At 43.2% G+C, this 16,591-nt stretch overlaps 2 protein-coding genes across 2 annotated transcripts; one reads left to right on the forward strand and one right to left on the reverse strand.

Annotated features, from left to right (window-relative positions):
* The first annotated feature begins 1,982 nt into the window (after positions 1 to 1,982).
* Positions 1,983 to 9,445, forward strand: tgif2 (TGFB-induced factor homeobox 2). The gene is made up of 3 exons (XM_029501320.1): positions 1,983 to 2,264; positions 4,440 to 4,681; positions 5,496 to 9,445. Exons 1-3 carry the CDS (start codon positions 2,246 to 2,248, stop codon positions 7,095 to 7,097), a joined length of 1,863 nt encoding a protein of 620 aa, XP_029357180.1. The 5' UTR covers positions 1,983 to 2,245; the 3' UTR covers positions 7,098 to 9,445.
* Positions 9,446 to 10,096: 651 nt separating this feature from the next.
* On the reverse strand, positions 10,097 to 14,570 carry myl9b (myosin, light chain 9b, regulatory). The gene is made up of 4 exons (XM_029501321.1): positions 14,437 to 14,570; positions 11,327 to 11,530; positions 10,874 to 11,035; positions 10,097 to 10,795 (listed from the first exon to the last, which is right to left on the reverse strand). The coding sequence occupies exons 2-4, from the start codon at positions 11,508 to 11,510 to the stop codon at positions 10,620 to 10,622; spliced, it is 522 nt and encodes a 173-aa protein (XP_029357181.1). The 5' UTR covers positions 11,511 to 11,530; positions 14,437 to 14,570; the 3' UTR covers positions 10,097 to 10,619.
* Positions 14,571 to 16,591: the final 2,021 nt, after the last annotated feature.

The following is a 16,591-nucleotide window of genomic DNA, read 5'->3' on the forward strand; positions in this document are numbered from 1 at the left end:
TCATATAGGTTTGATGGATTTGCCCTTTTAAAGTCTAAAGTGTTGTCGTGAAAGCGTTTACTTAAGTAGCGGTTTGTTTTGGTCAAATTAAATTTTGGCTTCTTGACACTGAGCTGCACTCTTCATGTGCCACTTGGGGTCATCGTAAACTGGGTCATCCTTACACAGAAATGACACAAAAATGTCATTACAAAGTGGCTGCATTCATACTTCCCCGCTCTAACATCAATGTATCTTTATTATTGACTCTAGAAATGTCTTTATGAGACGCCCTATAAAGTTTTCCTAGCCTCAAACATTAAACGTCTTTGATGTTTCATGTGATTGCCATTCTACATTCCAGGACAGAGAATAGGTCACTTCAGTAGATGCTACAAGACACAGAAAAAGACAAGAAGGTTAGATGTTTTGATGTTAGATGTCCAAGAGGAGATGTTACCTTAGCTGAGACACCAGTGAATCCACTCCCATACTGTAGTCCAAAGGCCTGCTTACAAAAAACAACACGCTTATTAGCATCTCTGCTTTGTTCCACTGAGCTGGGCATAAACCTGGGGAAGGTGTGAGGCCCAGAACCTTTGCCCTCACCAAAAGAGATGTGATGTAGCAAAAAGTGTCTGTTAAAATACTAGAACCAATAATTTGTGAAGCAAGCACATATTTTAACAATTAGGATTTGTTCAGTATAGTCCTCTATAGGCCGTGTGTATGTCAGGGTTTGTGGGGTTTAGTATAAACGGGTTTTACTGTCCAAGACAGAGTTGAAAGAGTGGGTGTGTGGTTGATAAGATGAAGCTTAGATTCATGTCACTATAGTCTGGTAACATTTAAACTATAGGTGCAGTACTGAGTAAAAGGGTCCTTTGATATTAAGATGAAACTAATGATACTGCATTTGTCCCTCTGTGCTTCTATAAGTTATCCTCTGTAAATAAGAACAAAAGCAGACTGAAACGCTCCATCTTTTACAGTGCTCTAGATCTATTTATACTGTTTCAAGGTTGTTCAAATGTATAACAGAGAGAAGTAACATTCAATAAAAGGCACACAGTACTTTCTCAAAAGTTCAGCATGAATGTATTTGTGGACTGGTTTGTAAAAGCTTTTTGCTGACCTTCGAGAGAGAGAGGGGGGTGATGCAGTTTGTGTTTTCTACCTCTTTTTCTTTTTTAGGGACATGGATGGGTCTTATTTTTGTTGTTGTTTTTAAAAACCTGATGGATGTGAATTTTAACTAAAAACCCACGCACACGTTTTTGTTGTCCGGACTGAAAGTCTGCACTGACGCGCTCACCGTGAAATCTGAAATCTCGGCCTATCTATCCCGGGTAACCTCCTTCGGACTTGGAAGATCCAAAGTGTCACTTTTTTCTTTCTTCTTTTTGCTGAGCCTCTGAAATCTTTCTATCATAAAACGAGAATAAATCAGATTTTTATTGTAAACAGAAAAAGGGGTTTTAACAGCAGGAGTCCAGAAAAAAACATCTGGGCAATGAGAACGAGTCAAAAGCGGTGGACACTTTGGACGTTTATGACTTATGTAACGAGAACATTTTGCTCAACGTTACGTAAAGCCTTTGCATAGTGTGCGGCTTCCTCCCGCACACAGCCACCGGCAGACCACCGCGTTTTAGCCCACCGCCGTGCCGCCACATCCGATCCACCGCGTCGGCGGGGGCCGTTGTGACCGGGGCTTTGAAACGCGTCGACTAAATAACTGAGATTCAATGACAGCACTATATTTTGAATGAAATGGCTCTCCCGTCAGTCACAATGGGCCGGAGCCCCCCGCCCCCCTCCAGTCTGCTCCTCTGGCGCAGCGCGCTCATTGGCTGTCGGCCTCCAAAGAGGCGCCACGGAGGGCGGCGATTGGCTGACGCCGGTCGACGAGGCGGGCTCAATTCGGCTCCGACTGTCAAGATTGGCAAAGAGCTGGCGCTGCTGCTGCGTGCAGGTAAAGAAAAAAAGGAGCAAGCGACACAAAACAGATAGCTTTTCTTTCCCTGGCAGGAAGGGAGATGGCAACGGAGCGCTCGGTCGGGTGAAGCCTTATCAATCGGCGGACCCCCCCCCATCTCTCTCTCCAAACTCTCCCTCCAAGGGACGCGTTTAAGTCGGCGGAGCGAGCGCAACACCTTCGGCGTCTTGGAAGAAAGTGGCGCTGTGTCAACCATCGCTGGGCTGCCGGGCACGCCGTGTACGGAGCGAGTCGGACAGCTGCGGGTTGTTGAGCCATTAACAAAGAATGAAAGCATTCAAACGAGGTGAGCGCCACTCGCGTCCTCTCTTTCATTGCACCTTTTTTGTGTGTTTGTTTTTGTTGTTGTTGGGTTTTTTTTTTGTTTGTTTGTTTGCTTGTTTTTCTATCGGCTGCAAAGTGTGTATCGGCCGGCAGCCCCGCTGTGTTTTTGTGTGCAGTCGGGTTCTCGCCTGGTATGCGGGGGCTTTTTGTTGCGAGCAAATGCAGCGTGTGTTTGTGTTTGAATTTGGAGGGACGGCTAGCCAGCTAGTTATCTCTGGAGGCAGGCATGGTGTCCATCTGGCGGAGCTACATGCGGGAAGCTGTGCGGTGCTGCCCGCCTCCTTTGTGCGCTCCAGATGGCTAATTTGAGCGAGGGGGGCTTCCTCGGGTTTGTGGCGTTTTTGTTGTTTTGTTTGTTTGTTTGCTTGCTTTGTTGTTGTTGTGTTTTTTGTTTGGTTGTTGGTTTTTTGTCTTTTTAAGGTAACATTTCTGCTGCCTTTTTACATCAGGCCGACTGGGGCTTTTCTAAACGTGTTCAATCGCACGTAGAGGGACGTGACTGCTGCGGCCGGGACAAAGCGAGCTGCTGGGAAAAGTTGTCTGATGCGGGCGGAGATACTAACGGGCCGCTTTAAATCCTCATCAGAGGACCAGAGCTGGGAAGTTTGGGGGAAACTGTTGAGCTTTCAAACTTCACACACCCAGGAGCATTTGGCTCCCTGTTTGTTTGTTTTTTGAATTTAAACTGCATCCAAACAATCGGGCCACAGGTTTCAGCAGCCTGGCTTTTGGCGCAGGGGGGACATTTTGTAAACAAAAAGTTGTCCAGTCTGACAGCCTGACTGCTGTTACATACTGGACTAAACCAGCAGCTGTCCACTGATCTGCCGAGCCTCAAATCCACCCTAAAGACGTCTTGATGCCTCTTGACAAATGTTTAAATGTCATATCACATCCAGAAGCTTTGTCTCCCACAGGACTGTCTCATCAGAGGAAGACTGTTTTTGTGGACTGTTAAATCAAGATACATTAAACTACATTTAACTCAATGGTTTTGACCCTGTAATTTAGCTTAATTCAATTAAGAGCTGGGCAGCTGAAATCAGTAGACCAATTGTTTATGGGGACATCATAAGTGAATGCCCATAAAAGCACATAAAGAATTTCAATGTAGTGTTCATTACAATTAATCTGGCTGTACCGGTGCTTTGTTTTAGGAAAGACACATGTCAAAGCACAGGTAGCTTTTTTGTTTTTACTCAATCTGCAAGAGCCATTCCTCAGAACAGCAATTTGGTTTACAACAACATACAAGTTAAGGTGGAATTAAACTCATTAACAGGAATTAGGTAGGGAAATGCATTGAAGTAAAATTTGCATATGGATGTTTTTAGTCCCCCCCCAACTTTATTTTTGCTCGGTCAGTACACCCCTCGTTGTAGAGAAATGCAGAATTCAAAAGATTTGTAAACTGCTGTAGCAGTCTTGAGCCCAACTGGCATGAGGTGAAAACGGCCTCCTTTACATGGTCAATAGATTCCTGGGCCACTGGCTACTGTGATGTTGATATGCACACAATCTCCTTTGTGAAGACAGGCGCTGCCCTGGGGGTCAGGTTTCACCCAGCCCCAGAGAAAAACATTTACTGCATTCTGTGGCCCACCCCTGGGATCAGGCATGCTCCATTTTGGAGGGCGATTCCCTCCAGTGGCCAACCAGGGATAGAAACGAAACACACAACAAGGTTCAAACCACAAAGCCATTGTTAAAACACATCCAAGCCACAAAAACATTAGTCTATCTATCTAGCTCAATAGTTGGTTTGGGACTGGAAACAAAAAATCACTGACATGGTTTGTGCACTTGTTCACAACAGCTGGATTTTTTTTTTATTTCTCTACCTAGACTATTGTTATTACTTGCATGAATGTGGGGAAAATGTGCCTTTATTTTGTGCACAATCATAGCAAACCCTATTTGTAGAGGCTCGGGTGAGCATATAGCCATACATAAACCGTTATCTCCCCCCTTACACTTCGTGGTGTAAATGTTAAAAAAAAAAGTGCCTACAAAAAACAACATGGATGACTACCACTTTAGATGTAATGACTAGCAGATGTGGTTTAAATTGGTTCAGTAAATGACAGTCAGAGCAGCAGCTATGAATGTGACTGACAACTTGCTGCTTCTTTCTCAGCTGTGGTAGAAGAGCATTGCCCGGAGCAGGAGCACTCCTCGGCCGTATCGGACAGTGATGATGGCTCTCCACTCGACTTGTCGGGAAGAGGGCTATTTGGGAAGCGCCGTCGCCGTGGCAACCTGCCTAAGGAGGCGGTGCAGATTCTGCGGAGCTGGCTGTATGAGCATCGCTTCAACGCCTACCCGTCAGAGCAGGAGAAACTCAGTCTGTCAGGGCAGACCAACCTTTCCGTTCTGCAGGTGAGGAGCAGGTTTATATTTATTTCTGTTTGTGTTTCCAGAAATACTCAGTGCTTGCTGCAGGAAATTACACTTTTTTTTTTTATAGGTAGAATGTATTTGCATATCTAGTCTCTATGATGGGCAGTACATGGAAATGCATGTTTTTATAAGTTTGATGGAATTTTAATAGTTTCTCCCTGGCTTTTTGACAAGTGAAGGTAAAGTAATAATCTGATGGTATCGTCACAAAAATACACAATTGCAGCCTTCCCATTTCACTTCTGTGCATCGCAAGTATACATTTCCTCTTTCCCTCCCAGCACAAAGGCCCACACAAAAAGGCAGGAAGCTTTAGACAAGACATTACAGATCAGCATGAGACAGCGACAGAGTTTCTTATGTAGTCAGTTCACTGGCATGCCTTTGGCTGCTTCCTCTGGCGCAGCAGAGTTGAGCTCAGACCTTCATTATTGCTAGCTTTCTGAGGTTTCTTACCTGTCTGTCTCATTTTCTTTCTTGTGTGGGAGGTTGGGCTACTAGAGGGGATAAGTAAGTCCTCATGCAAAGATTGATACGAAGACAAAAAGGTGTAGGTGGTTGTTGAAATCACAGGCCTAAGATCATTTTTAGACATGCTCCCGTAGTTAAGTCTTGGATCTGGCTAATTGAGGCATCTAAAGTCCGATCTGAAACTGCAGTATGTCGCAGTGACTTCAACACAAGTCTTAAAAGAAAACGTGAAAAAAATTATTTGACTTTTTTTCTTTTGTAAAATATCCATGTTAGTAGTCAAAATCAGGTCTGATGCAGGACATTTCTCCCCTTTTCCCAGATATGTAACTGGTTCATCAATGCTCGTCGTCGCCTCCTGCCTGACCTCCTACGCAAGGATGGAAAAGATCCCACCAAGTTCACCATGTCCCGCAAAGTTGGTGGTAAGAATGAAAGCCACTTGTTAAATGGTGGTGGAGCCAGCTCGCCAGAAAGGAACTCCCCCTCTGGCTCATCTCAACAGCGCCCATCTGTCATCCGCTCTGCCCCTATGCTGGATCTCAGTCTTCTTGGGAACACGGCAACGGCTATTCTGACAGGAGCTGGCTACCCAGATAAAGAAAGATCAGTTCAGGCACTGATGAGGCTGGATACACAGAGTCTGCTGCGGGAAGCAGAAGAACAAGGAGCTAATACAGCTTCTCTCACCAGCACAATTATGGCAGCTAGTCCCACCAGTGGCCTCTTCAATACACCACCTCCTACTCCTCCTGAGCTGTTACCAACCCAAGACTTCAGTGATTTGAGGCTTCTTGTGGATGCAGCTCTGCAGAGAGCAGCAGAACAGGAGAACCTGAAGAGACTTCAGGAAAGCCAGACTAACCTAGCAGATGCTGTAAAGACTGAACAAGAGCAGCCCCAGCGCGGTGCAGCCAGCAGTGACATGGGGCCCACACCGCCTCCAGAAGAAGGCCAGCAAGTTATGGATGCCTCCAGGGTGCAGAGTCTGATGGAAAAGGCTATGGCAGTTCCCACATCAGCTGTAACTTCAGTGAGGGCTGCAGGGCCACAGTCATCAGCAGCATCTGTACTAGTTCCAGCTACTGTTGTGGTCTCAAACCCGAGACTATCTCCCCCTCCAATGAATAAAGTTATTTGGAGCCCCTTGGAGAAGAACATGGCCAGAGCATCAAGCCCAAATCAGCCTCAGTTTCTGCCGGCCCATCTGCCAACATTGGTGCCATTGTCTTCTTCATCCTTTGGACAGAAACAAGCCGCAGCTCCGGTTATCACTCCAGTTTCATCATCAGCGCCAGTTTCAAGCACAGCTTCCTCTCTGCTGCCCTCTACATGTCCCATAAATGCACCAGTACCAGCAACTGGTCCAGGCTCTGTGCCATCACCAGCCCTTGTCCCAGCTATGACCTCTGCCTCTGTCAGTTCTTCAAGCCAGGCATCATGCCCGAATGTAGCGCTTGTTCCTGCTGCTGTTCCTTCCGCCATCCCCTCTCTCACAGCCCCCATAGGAGTGCCACTTTACCTGCCATTCCATAAGTCCCCCTTTATTCCTGTCACAGTTCCATGTCCATCGCCTGTTTCTCCGTCAGTGTCCCCTGCAGCCCCTGTTCCCCCTCCCATCTCTTCTTCTGCCCAAGCTTCAGTTCCTGTCCCAGCTTCTGCCCCATCATCCTCCCCTACTTCAATGGTCACACCTCTTGCAGGCCTCCCCACCCATCTCACACCTCCTCTTCAGCCCTCTTCCACCAGCAGCAGCATTAGTAGTGGTGGAACCCAGAGGAATGCAGCAGTAGCACCCAGTGTTTGGAGCATGGTCCATGCTGACACCAGACAGCCCAGTTCCCTTCAAGTTGTAAGCACCCCCATCGCCACAGTGTGGGGTCCACAGCACAGCTTGCACACAGTCAGTGAGACTGTTAACTAGGAACTAGAACTGGGAATCCTTTTTTTATAAATGTATTTCTTGAGCGGAGAGAGGCCAGACATTCCTTCAGGCTGGACAACACTGTATATAGAAGAATGTGTCTTCATCACCGCTTATTTTTTGACATAAGAGCCTGTACCTGACAACAGCAATGAATTAGATACTCTAACAACAAAGTGAACAAAGTGAAGTACCAACTTTTATTGGTTAATCTGCCGATCAGTGTGGACGCTTTTGCTTCAAAATGTTTTGGCAACAAGAATATTCTCTGGGGCCGAATAAATGTATTTTGATGCCACCTTTCCATGTTATATTATAAGAATGAGGAGTAAAGTATCCTGTAATTGTATAAAATTTCATTTGGTGTCGCCGTGAGCACCAGCAGAGTTGGCCTCTTCAGTAATGGTTCTGGACTGTGTTGAATGTACAAAAGGCACTCGCATGAATGACTAGGCTGCCTGTCATCCATTCCCATTAGTGTTATCCACACAGTGTTTTTTTTTTTTTTTTTTTCTCCTCTCTCTATGTACAGCAACAATTTTATAGTTCTCTATAGTTGTGCAATTCAGTTTTTGGTTTTTTGTTTTTCTGAGAGATTTTCTTATCCCTTTATTACACTACATTTTTGTAAAACGTTTGTTTATTTTTTGTTTAGTTAGGTTTTTGTTTTTGTGGCGATGGCAAAGTGGAAATTGATTGTTCTGCAGTGAGCCTGACTGACTCACCTTGACGTGTCTCCATTGCTATTCCCCGTCTCCCCATCTTCTTGTTTCATTGTAGCATTAGGCTTTGCTTCACATTAATTGTCCTCACAGCCACTCAGCACAGGCCCTCAACCACCACACCATTCTTGTTTACACTAATATTCAGACAAACGATCAGTGTTTTGTTTTGTTTTTTTAGTTGTTTTTTTTTTTGTGGTTGCCAGACACATTTCGTCTGTGAATTGTTTCTGACCTTGCTCAGTTGTGTACAATGTGCAGAGAGCTGTTGTTAAGCAGGCTGTGGCTATAAGATGCAGGGGAGAAGGCTGCACTGGATCCGTTGCAGAAATCAATTTCAGTGGGGTGGTCTGATGACATCCAGGTACTACGGCTCCTGAAATGTTACACTTGCCACGAGACACAGTTCCTCCATCTTATGTGGTTCGCCTTAAACGTTTGCTTCTCTTACTTGAGAGGGAAAGATAAAAAAAACAGATTTCCTTGTCCGTTTGGAGCTTTGGGATTTGGTCAGTGTATCTCACACCTGAATGTCTTAATAGTAGTGATGCAAATGTAGCTGATATGGCTTGCTAATTTTTCTAGGAAGATACAATTTTTTTTTTTTTTTCCTCTCCATTAGTTCTTTTCACCTGTATTTAGAAATGGGTTCAGTAGAAGTTGTAATCATTCATAAATCTGTAGTTTCTGTGAAACTGTCTTAGCATAATTTACAATATTATGGCTGTTTGCCAACTGGACATCTATTAACAGTAGCCTTGAGCAGAAAGGTCTGGTTCCTATGTGAATAATACTGTAGCAGAGTTGTCATGTTTACCAGTGTCTCTGAGCCTACGCTTGGTTCAAACTGTTACATTTAGCTTGTGTTAGGACTTGACTTGTAACGTGAGGTCAAAACTCCTGCACACTGATCACACCACCCCCAAGGAAGCTTTAACTCTTTGTTTGTTTGAGCTTTTTTTTTTGTTTTGTTTTTTTCCTCATCTTCTTGCTGCCAATTCTGGTGAGGTTTGTTTTTCTTTTTTTTTTTCTTTTTTTCGGTGGGGGCGGTGTAGTAGCAGTAACAGGTACTCACTAGATTGATGTACATTTTATACCTCAATTTTCACAGGTCACGCCAGGTTTGGGTCATGAGTAATGTGTTGTGAATACTCTGCCATCATATTAAGTAAGATTTGTGTCATTCATACTACACTGTGACAAAACCTAATCAGTTGTGATGCTGAAAATGGCTGGCTCACAATTCAGAAGGCAGGTTTTATAAAGTAAGGTTTCAATTGGGTTTTAGATGTGATGCTCTGAGAGACTACAATGTATTGATGCATGTAAATATTTTCAAGGTCTTGTTTCCTTTTCCTGTTTTGTATGTATTGGCATGAACTTAATCTCAAACTAGTTTCTTTCCAGCCAAATGCATTTAAAACTTTTTTTTCCCCCCCCCCCAAGTTCATGTTGTGAACCATGACTGACCATTGGCAGTATGAGTGGCTGCTGTGCCTTAAATCTACGACTGAGGGATGACATCCCTTTTTTATATAAAAACTTCTCAATAGTCGTGCAATATATGCCTTAAACTTTAAATGTGTGTTTTGTATAAGCATTTCAAAGAATAAAAATTCAGTTTTTCATAAATGCTATTTTTCACCTTTCTTGCTTACACAAGCTAAAGTTCTCTGAGAATAATCAAATTGCGCTATCAGTGAGTGGTAATAGATTTACAAACACGCACTCATATCTTTTTTTTACTTTTAGCTTGTTTGTCATGGGAGACATTTTGGCTGGTCACAGTAAAGTATTGATGTTGTGCAGGCCGGCTCACACATTGGTGTTCTGGGATGATGTATGAAAGCATTCACTGTTTTCAGTGCCACCTGTGCTTATCCTATCAAGTAATTGAATGTGAAGACAGTCACCAGGTTGTTTTGCCTCTGACAAAGCTGGTTTTAAACCACACTAAAGAGTTTTCATTGTCAGGAGATGCAGCTATACACAGCTTTGTAAAGACAAATGGCTAAAAGATCAGTGGAAGTTTCTTTAGGCAAATTAATTTATAAAGGTGCTTTTGTTTTGACAAGCAGGACATTTCAGACATTGTGCAGTTTCTTAAAACCCTCATTCATGCATTTTTTTTGCAGTCAAGGGCATGAATAAACTTCAGTAAATGAACACCACCAGCTGATTGGACGATGAGGCAGGTTTAGACTAGAGGCTCGACAGCAACTATTTCATCAAAAAGTACTCCCCACTTTGGATTGTCACAAAGTCATAAAACCAGGCGATGATCAATTTCTTTATGCATTTTCCAACATACAGGGACACAAATGACAGAAGGAGACTTGGTGCCTGTGCAAATGTCGTAGCTAGTTGGCAGGAAGAGGTAAACATGGCTGGTACTGTATGTAGCGGTGAATCTAGCAGTCCCAACATCCCCACGCTCAAATATTGGTATTCTCAACAGTCCAACCAGGTTTCCTACAAAGATCAGCACAACTGCAGACGAGGAGAAAGAACTTGCAGTCAGCTTGTAGCTATGAGAAGCAGATACTGATACACCTCTCTTCATCCTTACAAACCTTCAGTGACAAAAACTGCCGAGTTGAGTATTGCAAAATTTTAAATACCAAGATTCTACCTTTGATATACACTTAGTTTTAAAACACAATTTACTTCTGTCCATTTATAAATGATATTGTCATTCAATATTCCTACATTCATTGTGGATCTCTGAGGTCCACAAAGGTAGGAACTGGGATTTGATTTATGGTGGATTCTGTGGGCCCATTGCAGTTCTTTCTTCCTTCTACTCGTCATCCTTGTCTTTTGCGCCGTGTTTGAGGATGCGAGTGAACTCTGCGTAGTTGAAGTTGCCCTTCTTGTCAATGGGAGCCTCACGGAACAGCTCGTCCACTTCTTCGTCTGTGAAGCGATCACCCATGGTGGTCAGCAGCTCTCTCAGGTGGTCCTCATGAATCATTCCTGTAGACACAAACGAGAAATAGTTAAAAGCCCAAAGCCTTCAGCACAATACTCAATATTTGGTTTATGCTGGTTTACCAGATCCCTCCTCATCAAAGCAGGCGAAGGCGTTGCGGATGACGTCCTCAGGATCCGTTCCATTGAGCCTCTCTCCAAACATGGTGAGGAACATGGTGAAGTTGATAGGTCCTGGTGCTTCACTCATCATGCCCTCCAGGTATTCATCAGAGGGGTTCTTACCTGATGATGAAATGCACTGTTACAAGTTGCTGCTCAGCAGTTTTCTATGCATTTATTCTGTATTTGGTTTAGCACACAATCTGGATACATGGGAGGGACTCTCTATAAAAAGTTATCAAATTTGAAACAGCACAATATATTTCTTTCATTTCAATTAATTTCCGTTGGTTCGGCTCCATACTCAACTTCATCTGTAAACGGAATGTTTGGCCCCATCGAGGCGAACAGCTCTTTCATGGTTTTGGACCTCGGTTCACCATAGAAATTAAGTATGAGAGCAAATTTCTTTACCCAGCGAGGCCAGCATGTCGTGCAGATCCTCTTTGTCGATGAAACCATCCCTGTTCTGGTCGATCATGTTGAAAGCTTCCTTGAATTCCTGGATCTGAGACTGGTCGAACATGGCAAACACGTTGGAGGTGGCCCTCTGAGGGCGCTTCTTCGTGGTCTTTCCCTTGGCACGCTTGCTTGACATGGTGGCGGCTGGATTTGGGGCTGTTAACATTCAAAAGCAAGATTCATAGGTTATACATGATGGTTCTAATGCTGTGCTGCCAAGCACTGGATGTATTTCATGCTCACAACTGGAAATGAGAAGTGATTACAGCAGGTATTTAAAAAGAGGTGCAGCTTCAATATACGTTTTGAATTATGGTGCTCAAAACATCCATTTAGTTCCTTTCACACTCTTCCTTTCTCTTTTATTTGTCACAGGTAGGCAAGCCCTCTTCTCTTGTTTCCCTCAAGGGACAAAGTCACATTCTCTTCAAATGTCACAAATAGTGATTGGTGTGAAAATGGCTAATCTCCCCAGTGCACACTGCAGCTCACTTTATCCTTTCAGGATCAGACCTGCCACTCACATTCAGGTCATCTGTGTGTGTCTTTGTGTGGCCAGTGGCTGGCAGAGGACAGGTCGATGAGTCACGCAAATGTATGACATCATGCATTGATGTGAATATTGCACATGACACCAGCTCACTGTTAGGCCTGAGCGTGGAAGGAACACTTTAAATTTTGTCATTTAGCAGCGTCTGTTTCATGATTGCTCACACCTTTTAACATTAGGGGGAAAGCTATTAAACATAAAAAGTGGTAGCTGCTCCGAAAGCTTCCTCTGACAGAGCTGTTTAGGTGCTGTGGGAAATACCTCGACTGCACACGGCACGGCTGACAATTAGATCCTTTCTCAGGTGAATTGTAACTAGACAGAATGAATATTAAATATCACAATCAGATTATAGATTATAATATGGCTCCACCAACTGAAAATAACCAAGATTAAAAAATGCTTGGATAAAGAAAAGATATCTGTTTTTAATCTTAAGAAAGGCTGCTTCAGGAATATATGATATAGAATATAAAATATAGAAGTCAATAAGAATGGGTATGTCTCTACATATTTAAGTGTGATAACATAAAAAAAAATAAAATAAAAAAAAAACACTGCACAGCGTTTTTCTCTGCAACAGTGTGTGAAAAAGTTTTGGACATATGTCTGCAGTTTACTACCATTATTTACAACGTGTTCATTCCAAAATGTATCACAGTAATATTACATACAAATTTCCCCCAACAGCTATATAAATTTCTAAATAGCATTTTGTTGCCCTATACTTACCAAAGCAGTGAGTCTCTGTGACACTGTCTGCCATCATATTTAATAGTGTGGAGTTGCCTCCCTCTGTCTTTCTTGGTCGCCCGCATGATTCACAAAGACCTCACAGAAAAGCTGCAGAAGGTTTGCCTATCTGCGTGCTTGTTTATCTCTTATGTATTCAGAATGTCATTTCTCTCTGAGATCTCTATACAAATGAAGCAGCATTTTAATTTTAATGGTTAATGCAAAGCGGGGTAAGCAGCCAAGGCTTTATAATGTTAATGATTAAGTAAAGTATGAAGAGAAGCTTAAACCCACAAATGGATCTGTATGGTTGGGCTATTGGTAGAGAAGGTTTTGAGAACATCATTCCAACACAATCTGCTCGTTTCACAGGTGTAGGCTGCCAATAGCGCACAATTTGTCAGTGGTGGTTTGTTCCCTTCCTCTAAAGGCACATGTTGGATTAGTCTTGCCTTTAATTGGACTACTGTTTGGCTGCGTCCGTTCATAGGCCAAAAAAAAAAATGAAGCGATATGGAAAGTGTGCTCTGCTGGCCCCCGACTTTCCAGTCTCCATCTCCGCAGAGGAAGCTGGAAACAAAACAGCGTCAAGCTCCAATTCATGATTTCAGAAAGAGAGGAATTCCTCAATCTGATTAAGATGCTATTCTCCAAACACAGAGGGTGATGTCTTCCCACAAAACACCACAGTTTCATCAATCAAAAATTTGCCTGGCAAAAACTATGGTGTAAGTGGATGTGTCTGGTGTAAACAGTCCACTTTGAGACACTGGACTTTAGTTTCTCGATTATGCATTCTTGTTTGACTCAGGCGATACTGAAGGGTATTGTTTCTGAGAGAGGCTGAACTCTACGTCAATATGTGTGCTTCAAGTAATCAGTAAACTAGATGTCTAAAGGATTTTTTGACCAGTGGGATTATTTCTCAACTCACATCTTCCAAGGTGCAAGAAAAGAGCTGATTCCTAGTCCTGCTGAAACCTGTGCTGTAGCAGTAGTTAGATCTCCTGCTCTCTGCACAAAGTGAAGCAACAATACTTCACTAAGAGGAGGAAGAAAACAACTATGTTTGATCTCAGTAACATAAGCATTTGGCTGACGTGCCTCAGCATGGCTTTTACTGACAATGGTATTTGTTCTCTGGTCACCACAGTACTTCTTTGTCCCTTTCTAATCCTTGTGAGATGACAAAGCTCCTCTGTTGCTATGTCCAGCAAGCCCACACATGCACATCACACACATACGGCCAAACAGTCAGACTGTCAACCCTCACCCTAACTTCAGGTCATGTAGGTCACCACTACTGAAGTGAAGACTAAAAGGTCAGACGGTTCAGGAATTCCAGAAACAAACAGACTCAAGTGAGGGGGAAGTCAAGATGTCAACGCTTATAAAAAGGCATGAGGGATTTGTATGATTAAGGATGTCTGAGTTTAAGAGAAAGTGAGTGAGCCAGATCTGAATGGGTCAGCTGTGTTCAAATGTACCATCGTGACAAGATTGAAGTAAACCGACAAGCCTACATAACATCTATATTGTCTGTACAAACATATTCAGAGGTTTAAGGTGCAGCTCCGCCACAGGTCTCTATTCCTCTAGATCAACAGATCAAAAAGCTCAGTTGTAGCTTATCTGGTACCATTTATCAGATACCAGGTTCACAAGCCCTCTGTCGTTCTGTCCTCCCTTACTGACAGTTGAACATTGTATCACTAAATCCATCAGAAATCAAAACGTATTTATCAAAGCCAGGGGTATAAACAGCTTTCTTTCTCACCTTAGCTGCAGGTAGAAATATATGAGAGTTCTTAAAACTCCTGTCGTCTGGGTCCGATACAGCAGAGGAAGGGAAGCAGGCAGCCCAACTGAAAAGTTTGTTTAAAGAATCAGACTGCCGGTGGGCCCCGCCCCTTTCTGCCCTGGCCAATAGAGATGGCCGCCTGTCCCATACAAAGACATCCCAGGCCAGGCCATTTTTCCATACAAGGCAAAAGAATGCACAAGCTGCAGCTTGTTACTGCCACAGACGCTGATCGGGATGTTTGGGAAAAAGGCAGAAATGACAGGAACTACGATAAGGCTGCCTTATTTAGAGAAAAGGGCCTAAACATTTTGAGGAGGCTCTGTATGGTGGGGTTGGAAGTGTGGGGGAGAGAGAGTTGTGAGCAGATGCAGAGCAGTTCTGAAAGGCAGTGCTTCTCTTGTGAGATTATGGTTTCCTTAAATAGGCAGTCTGTGCAGCCATCACTGTGGCCTGAATGTAGAGGGAACAACTGAAATTATATCATGGTGCAACATTTGTTTTGTGGCTACACACAATTTTTCCATCAGGATCAGGGAAAAAAAAACTATAGGGGAACCTACTAGGCATAAAACAGGCATTGCTGTTCTGACAGCTTGCCGTGACAAAGTGTTTTGGGAAATATCTAGTTTATTTTTCTGTCAAGATAAAGTCAAGTTATTCAATGCCTACTGTTTTGACTGAATTTATGTATTATGTAACATCTTCTGTTTGGGCAGTACTTTACATATGTTGAAGCTCAAGCTCTATATGTTGTGGTTGGATGTTTTAAAATAACATTTGTTTGCTCCTTCAGCATGCCCCTCTTTCAGTTTTCAGTTTTCAGTAAACCAGTCACCCTGTCCCTGAAGCTGAACCCCCCCACCAACAGCATGATGCTGACACCACCATGATTCACTGTTGGGATTGTATTGGGCAGGTGATGAGCAGTGCCTGGGTTTCTCCACACATACCACTTAGAGCTAAGGCCAAAAAGTCCAAAGGTCTCCTCAGACCAGAGAATCTTATTTCTCATCATGTGGGAGTCCTTCATGTGTTGTTTTTTTTTTACTTTGTTTTTGTCAAACTCTAAGGAGAGGCTTCTTTCGGGCCACTATGTCATAAAGCCCCAACTGGTGGAGGGCCTTTCTCCCATCTCCCCACTGCATCTCTGGAGCTCAGCCACAGCGATCTTGGGGTTCTTCTTTACCTCTCTCACCAAGGCTCTTCTCCCCTGATTACTCCGTTTGGCCAGCTCTAGGAAGAGTTTTGGTCATCCCAAACGTCTTCCATTTGAGGATTATGGAGGCCACTGTGCTCTCTGGAACCTTAAGTGCAGCAGAAATTGTTTTGTAACCTTGGCCAGATCTGTGCCTTGCCACAATCCTGTGTCTGGGTGCTTCGGGCAGTTCCTTCAATCTCATGATTTTCATTTGTGCTGATGTGCACTGTGAGCTGCAAGGTCAATCAATTTCATTAAACACATCTGGACTCCAATGAAGGTGTAGAACCATCTCAAGGATGATCTGAAGAAACGGACAGCACCTGAGTTAAATATACAAAGTGTGGGGGTCTGAATACTTTCCGCACCCACTCTATCTTTAATTGTAAAATGAACACTTAGTATTTTCAGCATTCTCTGGTAAAAGCTCTCAGCTCTCTGAATACTTATGACTCAATTTACATATTACATTTATTACACACTTCCATGGTTCTGTCTTGAAATTATTATTTTTCTTAGTGTGTTGTAGGAATACATATTAGACAATGTAACATATTAACATAAATAATAAAATACATCCTTTCTTTAGTTGGGATTAAAAAATGAACAACACGGATAAAGAGCATGAATGGAAGCATTCAAGCACCAAAACGCGGCGTCTCTCTTTAATGTGTTTCTGTGTAGGTGCAGTGATGCCCTCCACTGGGCCTAACTAGTTATCATTTCTAAAACACTGGAAACCTTTCGATGAATGATGATGAGGACACAAATGATGTAGGAAGGACCATAAAAATGTTCAGTCAGACTGTACACACATGAAGCTTTGAGGTACATATAAGGTCATGCAGTCCATAATATGCTCAAACATGAAAGTGTCTCAGTCTTATTATAGCCTTACCATGCTTAAATATTTCATTGTGCTTTGGACTT

Source organism: Echeneis naucrates, chromosome 5 (assembly GCF_900963305.1).
Source record: "Echeneis naucrates chromosome 5, fEcheNa1.1, whole genome shotgun sequence".
NCBI classification, from domain to species: Eukaryota; Metazoa; Chordata; class Actinopteri; order Carangiformes; family Echeneidae; genus Echeneis; species Echeneis naucrates.